Genomic DNA, 18,884 nt, shown 5'->3' with positions numbered 1-18,884 from the left:
CCCATCCCTGGAATTCCTGAGTAAGAACCTTCTCCTTACAATCACTCTCTTTCTCGGTCATCCTCTGCACTTCATGTAACATGCCCACCCTTAACATACTTATCTCCTTTACAGTACACTTTGGCCATTACACAGCTTGAGCCTTTTCTGGGACATAGATTAAAGCATATGCTGTCAGATGAACTATGTGGATTTATTTCATTGAGGGATTCTTAGGTTTTTGTTTCCCCTTGAATTAGGAACATCAGTGTAGTCACCGTTCTGAGTGGAAATAAACTGTTTAAATAGAAAACAAATGAAATATTGAATCTGTGGTTGGCAAAAGACTTAAGAAAAACTGAGTATGGTACAACAACAATGCGTCAGGCACGTACATGAACTAAATAACTGCAAACTGTAGACTGCTGCTGTAGTAGCAAAGCAAATGTTATCAAGCTAAGAAGTATGCACTAATCCTCATGTAGTAGTGTTTCATGACAGCAAACGAATTCAGAGGGATTATTAAATGGCTAGAACAAATTCCCAGATAGGGTAGATTTGGACATCTACATTTGGATTCTAGGTCAATACACTGGTAGTAGCAAAGTGCTCTCATTCAAATTCAGTTCATGTTCATTTCTGCTTAACAGCTTTTTCTAAAGATTTGAAGTAATGCTTTCTTTTTGCAGACTGGATCATTAAGAGCAGTTGGTTAAATGCCCTAAGATTATTATCTTGGGACAGATAAGCAAGTATCTGGGGTGAAATTAGACTGTCTGTTGATAATAGTAAATTTTTCTCTATGTGCTTTATTCGGTGTTAGAAAAATGAAAACATTTCATGCCTGCATGAGTGTCACACTCAGTCTTTGCCACAGGCAGAATCCAGTAATGTAATTGATGGCACACACACCATTCTCTTGCAACCCCTTGTGTACCCTAACAATCTCTGCAACAAGTGTGATGGTGTCATGGAAGATTGTAGCAGGAAGGGTGTGGACACAAATCCTGATTGCTGCTTTTCCTACATATTAAAGAACACACGGTTGGTCACTGGGCAATTTAGCTTATCCAGTCAACACAGTGACACATTTTAATGGATACATTATTATTTCAGTCTGCTTTTGCTGTTAGCCATTCACATGTTCCATGTAAAGGAAACACACTAATTATAGTTCATTATTTTGAACTTTGGATCTCACATTGTACTGTGAATGCTAAAGCGTGCAAGCTCCATATGCTTCTCAGAGGCAGTGTGTTCATACAGTTTGCCTCTGTTAGACAGAGTTGTTTATAAAAATAAATGGCAAACTGCAACTCTTCTAGCCAACACAATACCTGTCTGCCATCTTTAACCTGCTCATATACTTCCAAGACACCTGTCTAGAGCTTTTAAAGCCCAAACTATCCCTGGTTTTAATTTTGATACTTACAAACTGATGACAGCTGTGTACACTTTTGAACACAAAAGCTGGACAGGATGTCCCCTCAGTATCAAAATGTCATAATTGCTTCAGTGAGTCTCATTTCAGATATTGGACTAAATCCAATTTAAATCCAAACTTGATTAGACCTACTGAAATTAATGTGAATCAGCACTTATGTTAAATCCTGTTGGTTTCAGTGAGTGTACTCTAATTGGGACTAAAATTGAATTTGGCCAATACTTGGCTGAAGATGCGGACATGATTCTTGGAAGAACATAGCCAACCATCTGGATCCACAAGGTTAGTGGCTTGTTCAATGGTCGAGCCAACATGAGCCAACAATGTGATGTGGTGGCAAAAAAAGCCAATGGGATTTTGGCCTGCATCAATAGGATTCCAGTGTCTAGATCCAGGGAAGTCATGCTACCCCTTTATTCCGCCTTGGTTAGACCACACCTGGTATACTGTGTCCAATTCTTGGTATCACAGTTGAAGGGAGATGTTGACAAGCTGGAATGTGTCCAGAGGAGGGTGACTAAAATGATCAAGGGTCTGGAGAACAAGCCCTATAAGAAGCAGCTTAAAGAGCTGGGCATGTTTAGCCTGAAAAAGAGAAGGCTGAGAGGAGACATGATAGCCATGTATAAATATGTGAGAGGAAGTCATAGGGAGGAGGGGGCAAGCTCATTTTCTGCTGCCCTGGAGACTAGGACGTTGAACAATGGTTTCAAACTACAGAAAAGGAGATTCCATCTGAACATTAGGAAGAACTTCCTAACTGTTAGAGCTGTTCAGCAGTGGAACTCTCTGCCCCAGGGTATGGTAGAAGTTCCTTCTTTGGAAGCTTTTAAACAGAGGCTGGATGGCCATCTGTCGGGGGTGCTTTGAATGCAATTTTCTTCCTTCTTGGCAGGAAGTTGGACTGGATGACCCACAAGGTCTCTTCCAACTCTATGATTCTATGTTTGGCTGATGTCATTAGGTGGGCTATACATACCTCTCCAAAAAGAGACTATTTCTGGTCTCTAATGAACATAATGAAAAATATTTATAAAATAACTGAATAGGGTGGCAAAGCTACAGAAAGCTGAAATGAAAAATGAAATACAGAAATTTGATAGTGAAGATAGCTGCTTAAGAAGTTGAATGTAATTTCTCAGTATTTATGCTTAAGGAAGAAGGCAAAGAGGCCAACCAAGAGCAAGATTAATGGATGTTATCCTTGAAGTGCTGGTTTGACCTTGAAGGTGCTGGTGTGGCAACAGCCGACAGGGAGTTCTGGCATGGGCTGGTCCATGAGGTCACAAAGAGTCAGAAACAACTAAACGAATAAACAACATGCTTAAAACATGCACACAACAGCTTACTGTAATTATACCTTTATTGTAATGTTGTCTTATATGAATGTTAACAGACTTTTAAATTTCCAAGGATAAAAAGGTCGGGTATAAATATTTCAAATAAATTAAGATTGTAGTCCTGTGCTTATGCATTGTGTTTAATGGAGGACCTACTAAATTTAACGGAAATCTAAATCTAAATAAGTGTGTATAGGGTTGCAAGGTGTAGCTGCAGTGTTGTGCATGTCCAAGTAACTAGTCATATTGAGTAATTAACTATTAATAAATCTGAGAAATTAATTATGGGGCAGCTTATGACTGCCATGTAATCGAATTACATGAAGTCATTCCTAGTTCAGTGTTGTTTGTGTTAAAAGTTATATCACATGCATACTAGTACGATAAATTTGGACATTTTTGATTAAACAATGGAATTTTTCTTTCTGATCTATTTTTTATCTTTTTTCTCTGTGACAGGGATCTATTGTCATTTTCCAAGCTTGTATACAACACTCTGCTATGCTGATATGCCCGTGGAAAATCTTCCTTGAAAATGCTTTTCTCCCATGTGACTTAGACAAGTCATTAATGCTTTTAATATCAAGAGCAATATTTTATAGCATGATTATCCTTTAAACCTGCACTTCTTAAAATGCAGGCAGATAATCCCTTAATGTTCGAAATGGAGAGGAGAGTGGTACACTTTTTTTTCTGAAGACTATTGTGCCAAGTGGAGGATTGTGTGTGATTGTGTGTGCATATATTTGAGCTTTGCTTCTACGTATAAAAATTCCCCATAAATGATAGAGAGGGGTTTTTTTTACAAGTACTCTGTTAAGACAGTTTAAACAGAGCAGCTGCCCTGTCTCTAAAACACATCAGTATCTCCCTAGCTTTGAAAGTTTTGTTGTGTTTTAAAAGCATTTATTGTGGCATTTTCTTCTGCTTCTCCATTGGACTGAAGTCCTTCCTAATGTCTTTTACTTATTATTAAAAATAGTTTGGCAAATCAAACCAAAAACTTACTTCCAGGAAAATAATAGAAAAATGTTCTTAACATAGGTTTCTAATACTATTCTTCTCCCTAATGCTTTTTTAGCCTGGTTCTCTTCATTCTTTTGGAATCCACAAGGATGTGAATACCAAAAATAAAAGAACATTTATGAATACCTTAAGCCGGTCGTGTAGGCATGATATGCTTACATTGGTTTTGTAGGCATGATATGAAACATCTCATTGACTTACCGAGCTTCTATGTTTTCTGCCAAATCTGTGTTTCATGGATGTAACCTAGTGATAGTTGTTTTCCATTCTGCTGTCCACAGGTCTTTGTTTTCAGTAGTCATTATACGAGAGGTATTTTTTAAGTAAGGTCCGTTTTGTTGTAGACACTAGTAGTTCATGCGCATACCGCAACGAGCACGTGCGTCGTGTACCGGCATGCCTCGGGAACAACTGTGCTCAGTTTCCGCTCTGTATCTAACCTGTATGGTTCTGTTCTTTGCTTTAAAAATGTTTAAGACTATCAACTCACCCGCCGCATGTGAGGTTCGCTCAGTGATACAGTTTTTGTCAGCAAGGAACCTACCTGCTGCAGAAATTCATCAACAGATTTGTGAAGTGTACGGTGATACTGTTATGAGTGAAAGCAAAGTGCATAAGTGGGTACGACAATTCAAAGATGGCCGTGACAACATCCATGATGAGGACCGCTCCGGTCGCCCTTCTTTGATTACAGACGATTTGGTGGCTTCAGTTGAAGCCAGGATTTGTGAAGAGGGTATTTTAAAATTGGTTCAGAGGTATGATAAGTGTTTGAACAAACTTGGCAACTATGTCAAAAAATAGAGTGAAGTATGTACTTTCTGAAAATAAATTTACTTTTTGGAAATAAACTTTCGTTGTGAACTTATGTTCAAACGGACCTTACTTAAAAAATACCCCTCATATAAAGGTCTCATGTTTATGAAAGGCAAAATACAATGTTCTCTGGGTAGTCCCAGGATGGAATTCATAGAGTCATAAAGTTGGAAGGGTCTGCAAAGACCATCGAGTTCAATGCTGTGTGACTTCAAGTTGTTTCCAACTTATGGTCACCCTAAGCTAACCTATCACATGGTCCTCGTGGTAAGATGTCTTCAGAGAGGGTTTTTCCTTTTTCTTCTTCTGAAGCTAAGATTTTATTTCTTACTCATTGCAAGAATTATTATTATTATTATTATTATTATTATTAAACTCCAGCCTTGGGCTACCTAAGAGAACATTGTGTTTAGCTTTGCATGAAACATGAAACCTCTCCCTTGGGCAAATCCAAAGGGGAGAAATGTGAACTGTGGTCTGTAGCAGTGTTTCCCAAACTCTGCTCCTCCAGGTGTTTTGGACTTCAGCTCCCAGAAATACCAGCCAGCTTACCAGCTGTTAGGAATTGTGGGAGCTGGGGTCAAAAACTTCTGGGGGAGCACAGTTTGAAAACCTCTGGTCTATAGGACTCCAGTGCTGTCTGGATTTTTTCTATTCCTGTTCTCTTGTACTTGTTCTAGGAGGACTATAATTGCATTTACACTTTGCATACTCTTATTGTTTTCAGTCTTTGTATTGTATATAAGCAAAAACAGTAAGAGGCTGTTTTCAAGCAAGTCGCTCTGCATTCTTTTCTGTTTTGTCCTTGCTGTATTCATAATTGATTAATTCTTTCTTGCAAATCAGATTGCCTATTCCACTATTTTGTTTTGGGATGGTACAACTTATACATGACCTGTTGAGAGCCACTTCTTGGTCTTTTCTGAGGCATCTGGATTTTCTGGAGACTGGCTCTCTGTTGCTGTGATTCTGATTCACAAGGAAGCATCAGGCCTAGAATAGGGTCTAAAAATGATGTCCAGGCTGACAATAAGGACATATCTGCATGGGCACTATAAAGCAGGGTGAACAAGAATCAGCCCCGTTGCATCTACATGATGCACATGCCTTCTCATCCCCAATCTGGACAAGGCTGCTTAATGTGATTTTGTGAATGCTCCGGAGCACCTCTGCACTTGGGGCTTGTGCAAATAGTTGGGCCAGACCCTGTGCCATGGGTATAGGGAAATGGCACCTACCTTGGTGGACCTGTCACCATGGAATTCCAGATAGATCCCGACCATCCTTGGGCACCATTGCTGATGTTTGCAAGAGCACCCATGTGCCTTGGGAAGGGGAATTCCCACCCCCTTTCCCCCCTCCAAGTTGGGTTTGGCCCTACTGGATGGCCAGGACTCCCTCCACTACAGCAGGATGGAGGTGGGCAGTGAACTCATCCTCGGGGCTGGTGTGAGATGCTTCACTTCTCATCAGCCACCGGGGTTCCTGCCCTAACAGGGTTCATGAAGCACTTTTAGTGTGACCCATAGACTGTTGTGAGCATCTTTAGAATCTCTGGTCCAGTTATCCCCCCCCCCCCCCCGCACAAACATACAGAAGCACATGCAAGGTATACTTTTAGAAATAATTACACATTCATATTCATTTGGGGGACATTATGGCCTAAATGGCGGAGCCCCCAGTGGTGCAGTGGGTTAAACCCTTGTGCAGGACTGAAGACCGATAGGTCGCAGGTTCGAATCCGGGGAGAGGCAGATGAGCTCCCTCTATCAGCTCCAGCTCCTCATGCGGGGACCTGAGAGAAGCCTCCCACAAGGATGATAAAAACATCAAATCATCCGGGCGTCCCCTGGGCAACGTCCTTGCAGACAGCCAATTCTCTCACACCAGAAGCGACTTGCAGTTTCTCAGGTCTCTCCTGACACGACAAAAAAAATGGCCTAAGTACTAAGAGACAATACATAAATGTGTTCATATGCTTTGCATTGTACCCCACCTCGAGCCATCATGAGAGAAGGGTAATAAATAAAAGGTATTATTAATTGATACACAACAAGATCAGAACACAGCAAACACGATTTCTATGCTGGCTGTTGTATTAGATCAGAAGTCCGATACTTCCCAAGGGTCTAGGACTATGTGATGTATCAGTGAATAATGTGATCAGACCTGAGTAGGGTGGCCTTTTGCAGCTGACAGATAGTAATTTTGTCAGCACTGATTGTTTTCAAGTGCAGGCCAAGGTCTTTAGCTACGAAACCCAGTGTGCCAATCATCACTGGGACCACCTTTACTGGCTTGTGCCAGAATTATCTTTAAATCCTTGTATTGTGTAAGCTTTTCCAGTTGCTTCTCATCAATTCTGCTGTCGCCCTGGATTGCAACATCAACGATCCATACTTTGGGGTTTTTTTTCCCCCATGATCGTGAGGTCAGGAGTATTGTGCTCCAGAACCTTGTCAGTCTGAATCTGGAAGTCCCAGAGTAGTTTGACATGTTCATTTTCTATAACTTTTTTCAGGCTTGTGATTCCACCAGTTCTTTGTCACAGGCAGATGGAATTTGTGGCACAAATTGCAATTGATCACCTGAGCAAAGGTATTATGCCTCTGCTTGTAGTCCATCTGAGCGATCTTCTTGCAGCAGCTGAGTATGTTATCCATTGTTTCATCTGCTTCCTTGCAGAGTCTACACTTGGAATCTGCAGTTGACTTTTCAGTTCCAGCTTTGATGGCATTTGTCCTAATTGTTTGTTCTTGGGCTCCAAAAATCAGGCCCTTGGTCTCCTTTTTCAAAGTTCCATTTGTGAGCCACATCCATGATTTTTCCTTGTTAATTTTGCTCTTAATTTTCCCCAGGAACTGTCCATGGAGAGCCTTCTTTTGCCAGTTTTCTCTTCTGCTCTGCATTGTATTTTTATGATATTTACTCTTTGTCTTTTGCACTTCAAGCAGTTTTCTACTATTGACTTCCCTCGATGCTGGTTCATGACTGTCTTGCAGATAATCAGCCAGTGCATGTTTCTCTTCTTCTACCATTTGTTTCACTTGCAGAAGTCCTCTGCTTCCTGATTTTCTGGGCAGTTAAAATCTGTCAACATCACTATGTGGGTGTAACGAGTAGTGGATTGTCACCAATTTTCTTGCTTTTCTGTCCAGATCATCCAGCTCTACTTGTTTCCAGTTCACAATTCCAGCAGTATGTCTAATGACGGGGATGGCCCAGGTGTTGATAGCCTTCATTGTATTTCTGCCATTTAAATTGCCCTTCAAAACCTTTCTGACTCTTTGGACATATTCTTTGCTGACCATATTTATCACATGCCCATGCTATTATTATTATTATTATTATTATTATTATTATTATTATTATGTTAAATTCGCTGATGTCAAAGTCATCTTGCCTGTGAGTTATATTTCCTGATTGCAGAGCTTGAAAATCATCTTTCAGACTACAACTCTCCAAATCCTGCAAGAAGCATGATTGGCGCATACAATTGGATTCATAAGAATTGTTACACTTTACATTCTATGCACAAACTTTCTAAATAGGAACTTTGATGTAAAAAAAGTCTGAAACTAATAGTCCATACCTAAGTCAAGAACAAATTAGAGGATTGCTAACTATGACTGTACTTGGGAACTTTCCTAAACTAATGTGCTGAACTGAGAAAAAGTATATTTTTTAATTTTTAAAATTTCAATAAATCCTTTGATCCTGTCTGTGTTCTTAGAAGAGTTAAGCAAAAACAGAAGTTTTACCATATAAAAACACATAAAACCACAAACTAATCTATTGAATATGCTCTGGGCTATTAATTAACTTTGTAATGTAGTTGTGACAGCTTAAACTAATGTAACATCTTTCATGCAATGGATATGTAGCCTAAGGTGATTTGTAGCAAGAGGTGGATTCCAGTAAATTCAAGACACACTGTAATGAGGCAGCAGTCACAAGGCTCAATACATATGAAAGAGTTGCTGCTTTTTTCTGGGTTCATACAGTTTCATATTAATGCTCTAAAATTAGTATCATTTATTATTTACTGGTTGCATTTATAGGCTGCCAACCATTACGCTACACGACACTGGCATTTGTCCAATCCAACTGCTGGTTTATAATAAAGGACAAAATAATACAGTCTTGTAGATCATATTGATGTAGCTGATTTATTTTAAGGAAAATGGTGTTTGCCACTTACATTTCTGTAGAAACATGAATTTATATACTCCAAAGGTGGGAATTGTATGACTTCCATCTACAACTCCTAGCATCCGACATTGGTTGTGCCAGCTAGAGTTTTTGGGACTTGCAATGCAACAGCTTCTGGTGGACTGGAAGATTCCTGTCCCTATGTGGGAATGCTATACCCACTTTATAGTCAGTCATTAGTCAATAATCCCTGTTGAACTCATTGGGACTTGAATTTATATGTATAGCTATGTATAGTGCTGAACGGTTAGGCACTTATGTGAGAAAAGACAATTTTCCATATAATGGGTTTTTGCACTAGATAATAACAGTATAGATAAAATCTATTCCTCCAACACAAAAAGACACGCATTTCACCAGGTAGTTCATCATGTTATTTTGGTTATTTTTGATAAAATATAAAGGTAAAGGTTTCCTATGGCATTAAGTCTAGTTGTTTCCAACTCTGGAGGGTGGTTCTCATCTCTATTTTATTTATTTATTTATTTATTTATTTATTTATTTATTTAGAGTTTTTATAACCCGGTCTTCTCGACCTCCGAGGAGGGACTCAGGCCGGCTAACAACATAGGGTTCAATACAATAAAATAAACAATGTACATCATCAATATACAATACATTAAAATACAATTCATACAAATTACAAAAAAAAGTTACAAAAAAGTCAGTTTGTCAGAGTGAATCACAAATTCATGGGCATCCACCAGAAAGGTCAGCAATTTCTAAGCCAAAGAGCCAAAGTTGTCCGAAGACGCCTCCAAGGTCATGTTGCTAGCATGACTACAAGGAGTGCCATTACGTTTCCGCAAAAGCGATACCTATTGATCTACTCACATTTGCATGTTTTCAAACTGCTAGATTGGCAGAAGCTGGGTCTAACAACAGGAGCTCACCCCCTCCCCAGATTTGAACCACCAACCTTCGGTCAACAAGTTCAGCAGCTCAGAAGTTTAAACCACTGTGCCTTCATAAAAAGATTGTCCTTAGTCAGTGTTCATATCCCTGTCAGAAAATGAGAGTTGCAAACAGGCATACCAATGACCTCTACTGGGTCTGAAGAGCATCCTTATCCTCTTCAGAGAGGTAGGATTATCCCTGTGCAGAAACAACAGGCTAGTTCATATAACAAAGAATACCACTTTATTGTCTTCTAGAGAGCAAGATGCCTTTTGGGTAAGAAGTGAGTAATTTGGATGAAAGCAAATACATAATGGCTGCCTTACCTCAAACAAACCAGTGTGCCTGATAGTGGAATTATGTCGTAATCATAATATATGGGGATCCTTAAGAACAACCTTCTGGGATGGTACGTTGCCAGCCTTTACAGCTTAGGCTGACCTGTGTTTGTTAACTGATAAGCTTTCCATTTTTGTAGCATAGCAGCTGAGAGACCTTACAATGAATCAGAAACCTCCCAGTTCATATCTTAATATAAAAATCATTGTGGTGTAAACTGGGAAGGTAAACTAAAGATAGTTATTGATAACTTGGATTTTTTCTTTTTTAAAAGCCCAGTTTCTATGTAAATCTCCTAGATGGCCTTAGGGAAGCATCTATTTTTCTTAGCCTAAGTTCATCATATGGGATAATGACATTCACATAACTAAAGAGGATGTTATAAAAAATACTGTGGTGATCATAATGATTATTACTATATTTATGTTTATCCTGCCCTTTCCCCAGTCTTGAATTCAAGCAGTTAAAATGTCTAAAAGTGATTATAGTAAGATAGCATTTTATTTATGTATCTATTTGAACTATTTCTGATTTGACTAGCAAGACAGTTGTCATCTTAAGGTGGGTTGCAGTATAAAAGTCCAGACTTCATAGAATTACAGATTCATAAGATCTTAATATAAAGACTTTTAAAGTAAATGTAAAGTGGTTTGAAGGTTCAAATGAGCTATATTAATATAGTGGAGATGCTATTGTCACTAAATGTACATAACATTGTTTTTTGGCTTATCAGAGTATGAACAATAGCATCTGAGCTTCCTGTAGGGACACTCTCTGTGGCAGCTGTTTTAATGGAAAGATGATATATGAACATAGTATACTAAAAACGTACATACAGTTATACATGCATAGCATGGTTTTTAGAAAGGGAATTGTTACCAAGCCTTAAGATATAGTGTCAGGTAGTCCTGTGTCAATGTTAGAAAAACAAACAAACCCTTTGTAAGTCCCTCCCCCAATCTTAGAATCATAGAGTTGGAAGAGACCTTGTGGGCTATCCAGTCCAACCTCTTGCCAAGAAGTAGCAAGATCGCATTCAAAGCATCCCTGACAGATGGCCATCCAGCCTCTGCTTAAAAGCCCCCAAAGAAGGAGTGCCCACCACATTCCAGGGCAGAGAGTTCCACTGCTGAACAGCTCTCACAGTTAGGAAGTTCTTCCTGATGTTCAGGTGGAATCTCCTTTCCTGTAGTTTGAAACCATTGTTCCACGTCCTAGTCTCCAGGGCAGCAGAAAACAAGCTTGCCCCCTCCTCCCTATGATTTTCCCTCACATATTTATACATGACACTCATCATGTCTCCTCTCAGTCTTCTCTTCTGCAGGTTAAACAGGCCCATCTTATCTTTTCCTCATTTCTATTTTAACAAATGGAGACTTTCATGAGATTTGAAGTTTATTTATTTTATGTATTGTATCAGGAGTGAACCAATATATTTGACAAAACACAAAGTCTAAAAACTTGGCATTCTATTAAATGTCCTTTGACCAGTAGCTGGCCACTTGGAGTGCCTCTGGTGTTGCTACAAGAAGGTCCTCTGTTGTGCACGTGTGAGGGCACAGGCTACATTAGTAATACCAAATTCCCCCAAGAAAATTCCCCATGAGAGCTACATGCCTTGTAACCTTACTTTCCGGATAACCCTTATATATGTGTGAGTGTGTGTGTGCATGGGTGCATGTATAGTAAAATAGCTTCAGCAAATTAAAGATATATCAAAATTGCACATTTTGTGAAGTTTTTAAAAAAATAAATACAGTTAAAGTTGCATGCAAGAGATTAATTGCAACAAAAGGTTCATTGAGGCCTGCAAGAATGCCCATACTTTTGTGTAACTAAAACAATCTAAAATAGAGAAATCTGACAGTTCCCATCCCACCTTAAAATAAGTGCCGTTAGCCATTTCTGTATGAATGAGGAGTTCTGGAGTCAATTGCTCACCAACTCCAAAAACTTCCTTTTCTACACACTTTAGAAATGGAGTCTCACAGGCATCCAATGGAAATGTTCTTATGTTGCTTGATTGGCTCCATGGGACACTATCTTTAAAATGTCTTTTAAGTGTTTAGTAATGGGGCACATCAAATGTATGATTAAGTCTAAATTCATAGATTGGTGGGTCTGAGGACATATGAATAATGGATTGGGCCAGATCCAGCCAGATCTAGCTGTCCCCACCTCTGAAACTCTAGGATTACATTTCCCCTTGTGCTAGAGCTAGATTAACAGTTAGATGTAGTGCTTCTGTTGCTAATCCTTAGGCCGCCTGGATTCCTTGTAGCACCTGAAAGGTGAATTCACTTGGTTTGATCCTTGTAGACACAGCCTAGGTTAGCCTTTTATTTAACCCCAGGATGGCTCTTGACATATGTGGCTAGGAAGAAAGTAGCAAAGTTGGATGCCACAGCAGAAAATGGGTTTTCTTGGATTGCATTCTTATATGGACTGGGGTCTAACAAAGTATTTAGAAGTTTTGTCACATTGCTGTGATGATTAATGAATTTGCTTTCTCTAGCTTTCTAAATATAGTGCAGTGTGTGGTTTATTTCATATACCTCCATATGCTATTTATTTCTGTTACAAAGAATAAATCTCTGTTCAGCGTTGTCATTGAGACAGATATAGCATACCAGTCTCTCTCTCTCTCTCTCTCTCTCTCTCTATATATATATATATATATAAACACATATTTTGTAAAACAGATTATATGGTTTGTCAGACAATGTGAAATGAAAGTGGGCAAAACCCCAAGCAGTAATATAAATACACACTGCTGGAGTAGTTTCAAAGATTGTAAGTAGGCAGTATGTTTAGGGGTATCTTTTTTTTTTTTTTACATTCTGAATTAGCTTTTACTAAATCATATTTGGGTGGTCCTTAGAATCTTGGAACCCAGTGGAATCTGTTGAAAAGCTTCCAGTGTATGCATGGTTCTTAAGATATTTAGAGAAAGTTAGTGTTAAGGTCTAATTGCTGATACAGTAGTTTCTCTTTTCGTTATGGCCAGGAACAAAATGTATGGAAATACTTTATTGCAAAGGAACTTGTATATCAATGTTGCCCAACCTTTTTTTTGACCAAGTACCACTTGACCAGGGACCACTTTGACCAGTAACCACTCTCCAACATTGGTACTAACAGGGTTACGAATCATTTTTTTTAATCAACTTTAGATTCGGTTTGGTTATTTGTGGTGCTGATTCAAAAAATTGCATTGATTAGATCACATCAGCACTAGTTTCTGATACAAAGCATATGCCATCTGGTAGTCTCCATCTCCTTGTGCACCATAAGAGAGTTTCGCGAGACCAATTGCTCTCCTTGCAACGGTGTAGTAACGGTGGGGCTACGGACCATATTTTAGTTCTTGCGGACCCCATGGTGGTCCATGGACCACAGGTTGGGAACCACTGCTGTATCTGAATCATGGCACAAGAGTGTTTGCATGTCCACATATATATATGCAATACCAAGAAAATAGGCATATTAATATTTCTAAGGGGTTAACTTGATTCTTTGGGGCTCCAGAATACACCTGTCCCAAGTATTGTATAATATTTTAATATATAATACTTTAAAATTATCTCATATATGTGTATATATCCATTTGAATGTGTGCACATGTGTGAAAGCACAATTTGTTACCTTCTGCTATGAGAAAATGCTTGTATCAGTCCATTATATTATACTTCCAGCTTCACTTTTGAGTGGCTTTTGTTTGTTACTGGGTGGATGAAAATGTAGTAATGAGGACTGTAGGAGAGGAGTGCTCTAAGTTCAGATAAAAGCATCTTCTAGATATTTATCTGCTCTAGGTGGGCTTTTAATTTTTTAAAAGTCTTGAATCTCCATACTGAGATATTGAAAGCAAGCTGCTGTGCAATTTGAAGGAAATTCCTCTTTTCCCTTAAGAGAGAAGTGGCGTATCTGAGTCTCAGGGGGAATACAAATGTACAGGTTTCTGCTTCCTTAATATTTCTGAGGCATAAAACACTTTCTCTCTCCCCTCCTTCTGACTCTCCTATCACAGCTCAGCAGTGCTTACTCAGCTTCAAGGCATCTCATTTCTATTTGCTTTCGGCGTTATGTGGGATTGCCTGCTTGCTAAAGCTTGAATAGCCTTCACTTTCCTGTGCGAGGCACGCTGTGTACTTTCACATTCTTTACTTTGACTGATTGGCCCTTTCCGATCATGTGAGGGCAGCTGGAATCTAGAATTGTAGCTTTTGGCACTCCTCTCCTGTCTTTTTAAAAAAGGCTTGCTCTTTTCGGCTCCTTTGGGCTTCTTGCCTCTGTTCTTCTACAACTCTGGATAGATTCGGGAGTTGCCACCCAGGAGATAGTGTGTTGGGGTTTTGAATTTTTATTTTAAGGGTGGAGATGTTTAGGCAGGTGTCCAGTACTTTAGGCTCAGGCTGCTACTGTGTGAATACCATGTCATCAGAAGGCCAAGAGATGTACATACGATTTGAGCAAACAGCAAGACGCTCTCCATACAGGATAAGCAGGATCTTAGCGCGCCATCAGCTTCTGACGAAAATTCAACAAGGTGAGTCACCACCGCCTTAGGCTCTTAACTAACCACCTTGCTTCAAAGAATGCCTTTGAGTCAGTTTTCTTTGCCTTAAAAGTCTTTTGTTCATTACTTTGGAATGCGCTGTCAACCCAATGTCACTTCACTTTAGTTATCCATATGGAAATACTGTACGTGGCAATGCAGTGAGTGCTAAAGTACTTAGTTTCACAGTTGTTTAATCATAAACCTTCACATTCTAGACAAGCTGCATCCATCACTCTCTTCATCTGCTTGGGCTACATTGCTCCTTGTGTCTTTCTGCAGCTTCCAGACCTCAACTGTTGCTTGTTTTTAAATACTTTCCGCATCAAATACCAAAATAACTTCACAGTTGTTGATACGATGTACCTTTGTCTTCTGGGTGGGACCACTTGCTGCTCTTCCTCAGACTTCTAATATCATCTTGGAATATACAAAACGTAATGTGAGGTTCTGCTTTTCTAGATAAGCACTATCACTATTTTATCACTCATGCATGTTGTGTATTTACTCAAAACTAAGTCCCACTGAGTTCACCAAACTTTTGGCCCAGATATGAAGATGTGGGTTGCAAGTCTAAATTATTATCTTTGTGTGATTGCTGTTGGATTGGGTAAATGTTATGGTGATGGAAATCTTATTACATTTATATAAAAAACCCATAAACATTTCAACAACAAACATTTGATGAATGAGATTATTTCCTTGGCAACCAGACAAACCCTGCTCTGTACAACATAATTTCAGGAACTGGTGGTGTTTGGAGAATACTTGTCCTTGCTGTTGCTCTGATTAGAGGAAGGATATTATGTCACGCCATATACCCTGTATATACTCTTAATGGAAGAAAAGGAGCACCAGTTCCCATTTGGATTTGTTTAAAATAAAAATGTGCACAATATGCAACCTGACTTAATTGAATTATGGATTTCCAGGTGGTTATGTTCATAAGGAAAAAATAACTTCAAGAACATGTCTTGATGTTAGAAATAGAACAGTCTAATGCAATCATATAACGAGGCCTTAGAAGTCTCTTTAAAGGTTTTTCATTAGGAAGTTGTGTTTTCACATGTTTGGATAAAATGCTGAAAAAGGAAGGACTTCATTCTTGTCTTTGAAAATGTGTTTTCCGTTCAATGAATTTCAGGATGTAATATTATTCCTGTAGTATAATTAAAGGACATCATTCTGCTTATGTCAACCATTGTCCAGCTGATAGGGACATGAGAAACAGTCTATTTAATTGTATTGTCAAAGACTTCAGTGGCTGGAAGCACTGGGTTGTTGTAAGTTTTTCGGGCCATATGGCGATGTTCTAGAAGCATTCTCTCCTGACATTTTGCCTGATCTGTGTCAGGCATCCTCAGGGGTTGTGAGGACATCACAACCTCTGAGGATGCCTGCCATAGATGCAGGCAAAACATCAGGAGAGAATGCTTCTAGAACATGGCCATATAGCCCAAAAACCCTACAGCAACCCAGGCTATTTAGCTGCTGAGCAAAAGCCTACATGCCATAAGCCAACTTACTGATATTGGCAAACGACATAAGGAACTGGGTTGTCACAGGTTTTCAGACTATATGGCCATGTTCTAGAAGCATTCTCTCCTGATGTTTCACCTGCATCTATGGCAGGCCTCCTCAGAGGTTGTGAGGTCCTAAGGAATAGAGGTTGTGAGGCCCATGACATAAGGAGCAACAATTTTTATATCCCCTTTAGGATGCCATCAGAAGAAGACGTCCTGTTTTTTATAGGTCTTTGTTGGGAGGTAATTCTACTGTTTCATATCTATTTCATTTTTTCCATAATTCTATAACAAAACACACCTGAAACCACAGATTATGTTGAAAAAAATAATATTTTATCAAGAGGCTCTTGACATTAAATGGAAGGAACAAAATATTTGCTGTGGCTTTAGTTCAGCAATACATTAAGCATGTTCTTTAATTTAAGAGTTCCATTATTTGTCAGTAGCAAACTTGCCTAAATTAAGTCAACAATTTTCAAAGCCTTCCCAATATATCCACATTAATAGAAAGACAAGGAGCTGATTGCCTGTATCAGGCCTTCAAACACCCATTAAAGAAAATGAATATTTCTTGCCCTTCTATCTCCTGAATAAAATCCCACAGTATTTGCTTTGAACTGGAATATATGGCAGTGTGGACTCAAATAACCCAGTTCTAAGCAGATATTGTGGTATTTTCTGCATTAATATTTTGGTTATAAGGAAGGGCCCTTAGCGTTCAGAATGCCTCCCAACAAACTTCTTGAATGAATATGGAGGGTGCAAGCAAGCCTATGATTCACTAGAGATGCCCCAAGAAAGCCAAAGTCTGTGAAATGAAATATTTTCCCTCTTAAATCATTTGTATTACTTCCTAAGTAATACAAATTCTTCATTTTATGTGATTTGAAGTAAACCCAAGAATTGTAGGTTTCAGGGTGGAAATACCTCTTATATAACATAAAACTGTTGCCAGAATGGTATTCCTGTGACAAATCTACTTTCTCTTCTCCATAACATATAGAGTCACTTACCCTATATTATAAGATTATGAGATGCTATGTTAATCATTCCATTCTCCTACCAGTGAAATGGGCAGTAGAGAGACCAATCATATGCTAATGTCATGCCACTGGATAACGTATATCCTATACCATGACATATCCAGTCTACCAACAGAATAGCAGCTCTGAATTTATTTCTTTACCTCTCCTATAACTTTTAGGAAAAGAAATAAATTCAGGGCTATTATTCTGCCAGCAAACCATATAAATATGTAATGTATAGGCCCATAAGTTGGAATAAAGCACTTAAAGACCCAGTGAATAACTGTAACTAATTGATGCACTTATCAGGAGGTGAAAGGAAAGTAATTTTGTAGAGCATTGTTTATACTTAGCTATCAACATGCTCTCCAGATGTTTTAAACCAGTGGTTCTCAACCTGGGGTCCCCAGGTGTTTTTGGCCTTCAACTCCCAGAAATCCTAACAGCTGGTGAACTGGCTGGGATTTCTGGGAGTTGTAGGCCAACAACATCTGGGGACCCCAGGTTGAGAACCACTGTTTTAAACTATATCTCACATAAGTCCTAGTCATGTGGCCAATAATTAGACATTATGGCCGTAGTAGTCCAAAACATCTGGAAGGGTCAAATTTGCACTTCACTGGTTTGAAGTAACAGAAGGGCAAATCTAGGTAGATATTTGTCCTTGCATTCTCTCTATTGGTCAGTCAAATACCTTTCTTGCACTCCTAGCAGCCTATGATCAAAAGTGGAAAAATACATTCTTATATGAGTCATCATGCTATTTTGAATATTAGTTTGCCTTAAACATTTGAAGACATCTAAAATACCTCCCCATAGCTATAGCTTTCAACATCACAGGCTTATGTTATTTGAGATCTGATCAGTTCACGTGAGAAGAAGATGTTGCCTTAAGTCTCATAAAAACATAGAATCGTAGAGTTGGAAGAGATCACAAGGGCCATCCAGTCCAACCCCCTGCCATGCAGGAAAAGTACAATCAAAGAGAAGGCAACAATGTTCCTACCTATTTATTGTTGAAAGTACTGTTTGGAAAAGCTGATAGAGAGCAATAAATGAATAGAGAAAATTGCCTCTGTGCCCTATGGACTAATTGTCAGATGTGGCACTGTGATACACCCTCCCTTGGCCAACCTACTCATTCTTCTAGTCTTACTTACGCAATTAAATATAACTTTCCCTATGTGGTTTATTTTTTCCCCTAAATAAATAAATAAATATAGCATGAAGTAACAGAGGAACTAAGACAAAATGCTAGGCTTAATTTCATGGAATTATATTTTGTAAGTAGTTTGGGTTTCTTTTAACAGCTCTGGTTCAGATTTAGAATAGATTCACTGAAACCATTTGAAATTAAGGGAGCTGTGACAAATATAGGTTTCACTGATTCCAGAGAGTCTGTTCTAAGTATAACTAAATTTCCATCGAGGTATAACTATATTTTCATTTTTCTGGCATAAGTAGTAAAACATGTATTTGACTAACATTCCATGTTATTCTGGGGAAGACAATTATGCTGGGGAAAATGGAAGGAAAAAGGAAGAGGGGCCGACAAAGGGCAAGATGGATGGATGGTATCCTTGAAGTGGCTGGCTTGACCTTAAAGGAGCTGGGGGTGGCCATGTACAACAGGGAGCTCTGGCATGGGCTGGTTCATGAGATCACGAAGAGTCGAAAGTGACTGAATGAATGAACAACAACACATGTGCCTTTTATTGTCTC

At 39.0% G+C, this 18,884-nt stretch overlaps 1 protein-coding gene across 3 annotated transcripts in view; it reads left to right on the top strand.

The window, feature by feature from the left end:
- The window catches only part of STARD13 (StAR related lipid transfer domain containing 13), a 228,441-nt gene that overhangs the window by 84,008 nt on the left and 125,549 nt on the right, over positions 1–18,884 (top strand). The window contains exon 1 of one of the 3 annotated variants that reach the window (XM_060770837.2): positions 14,190–14,602. The exons of the other annotated variants lie outside the window; for them this stretch is intronic. Within the exon in view, the coding sequence (XP_060626820.2) occupies positions 14,434–14,602 (169 nt within the window). The 5' untranslated portion in view covers positions 14,190–14,433. Of the gene's footprint in view, positions 1–14,189; positions 14,603–18,884 lie in introns of those variants that run through there. 3 annotated transcript variants of the gene reach the window in all.

Source organism: Anolis sagrei, chromosome 3, assembly GCF_037176765.1.
Source record: "Anolis sagrei isolate rAnoSag1 chromosome 3, rAnoSag1.mat, whole genome shotgun sequence".
Lineage (NCBI taxonomy): Eukaryota > Metazoa > Chordata > Lepidosauria > Squamata > Dactyloidae > Anolis > Anolis sagrei.
This window is presented reverse-complemented; position numbering and strand designations above follow the sequence as displayed.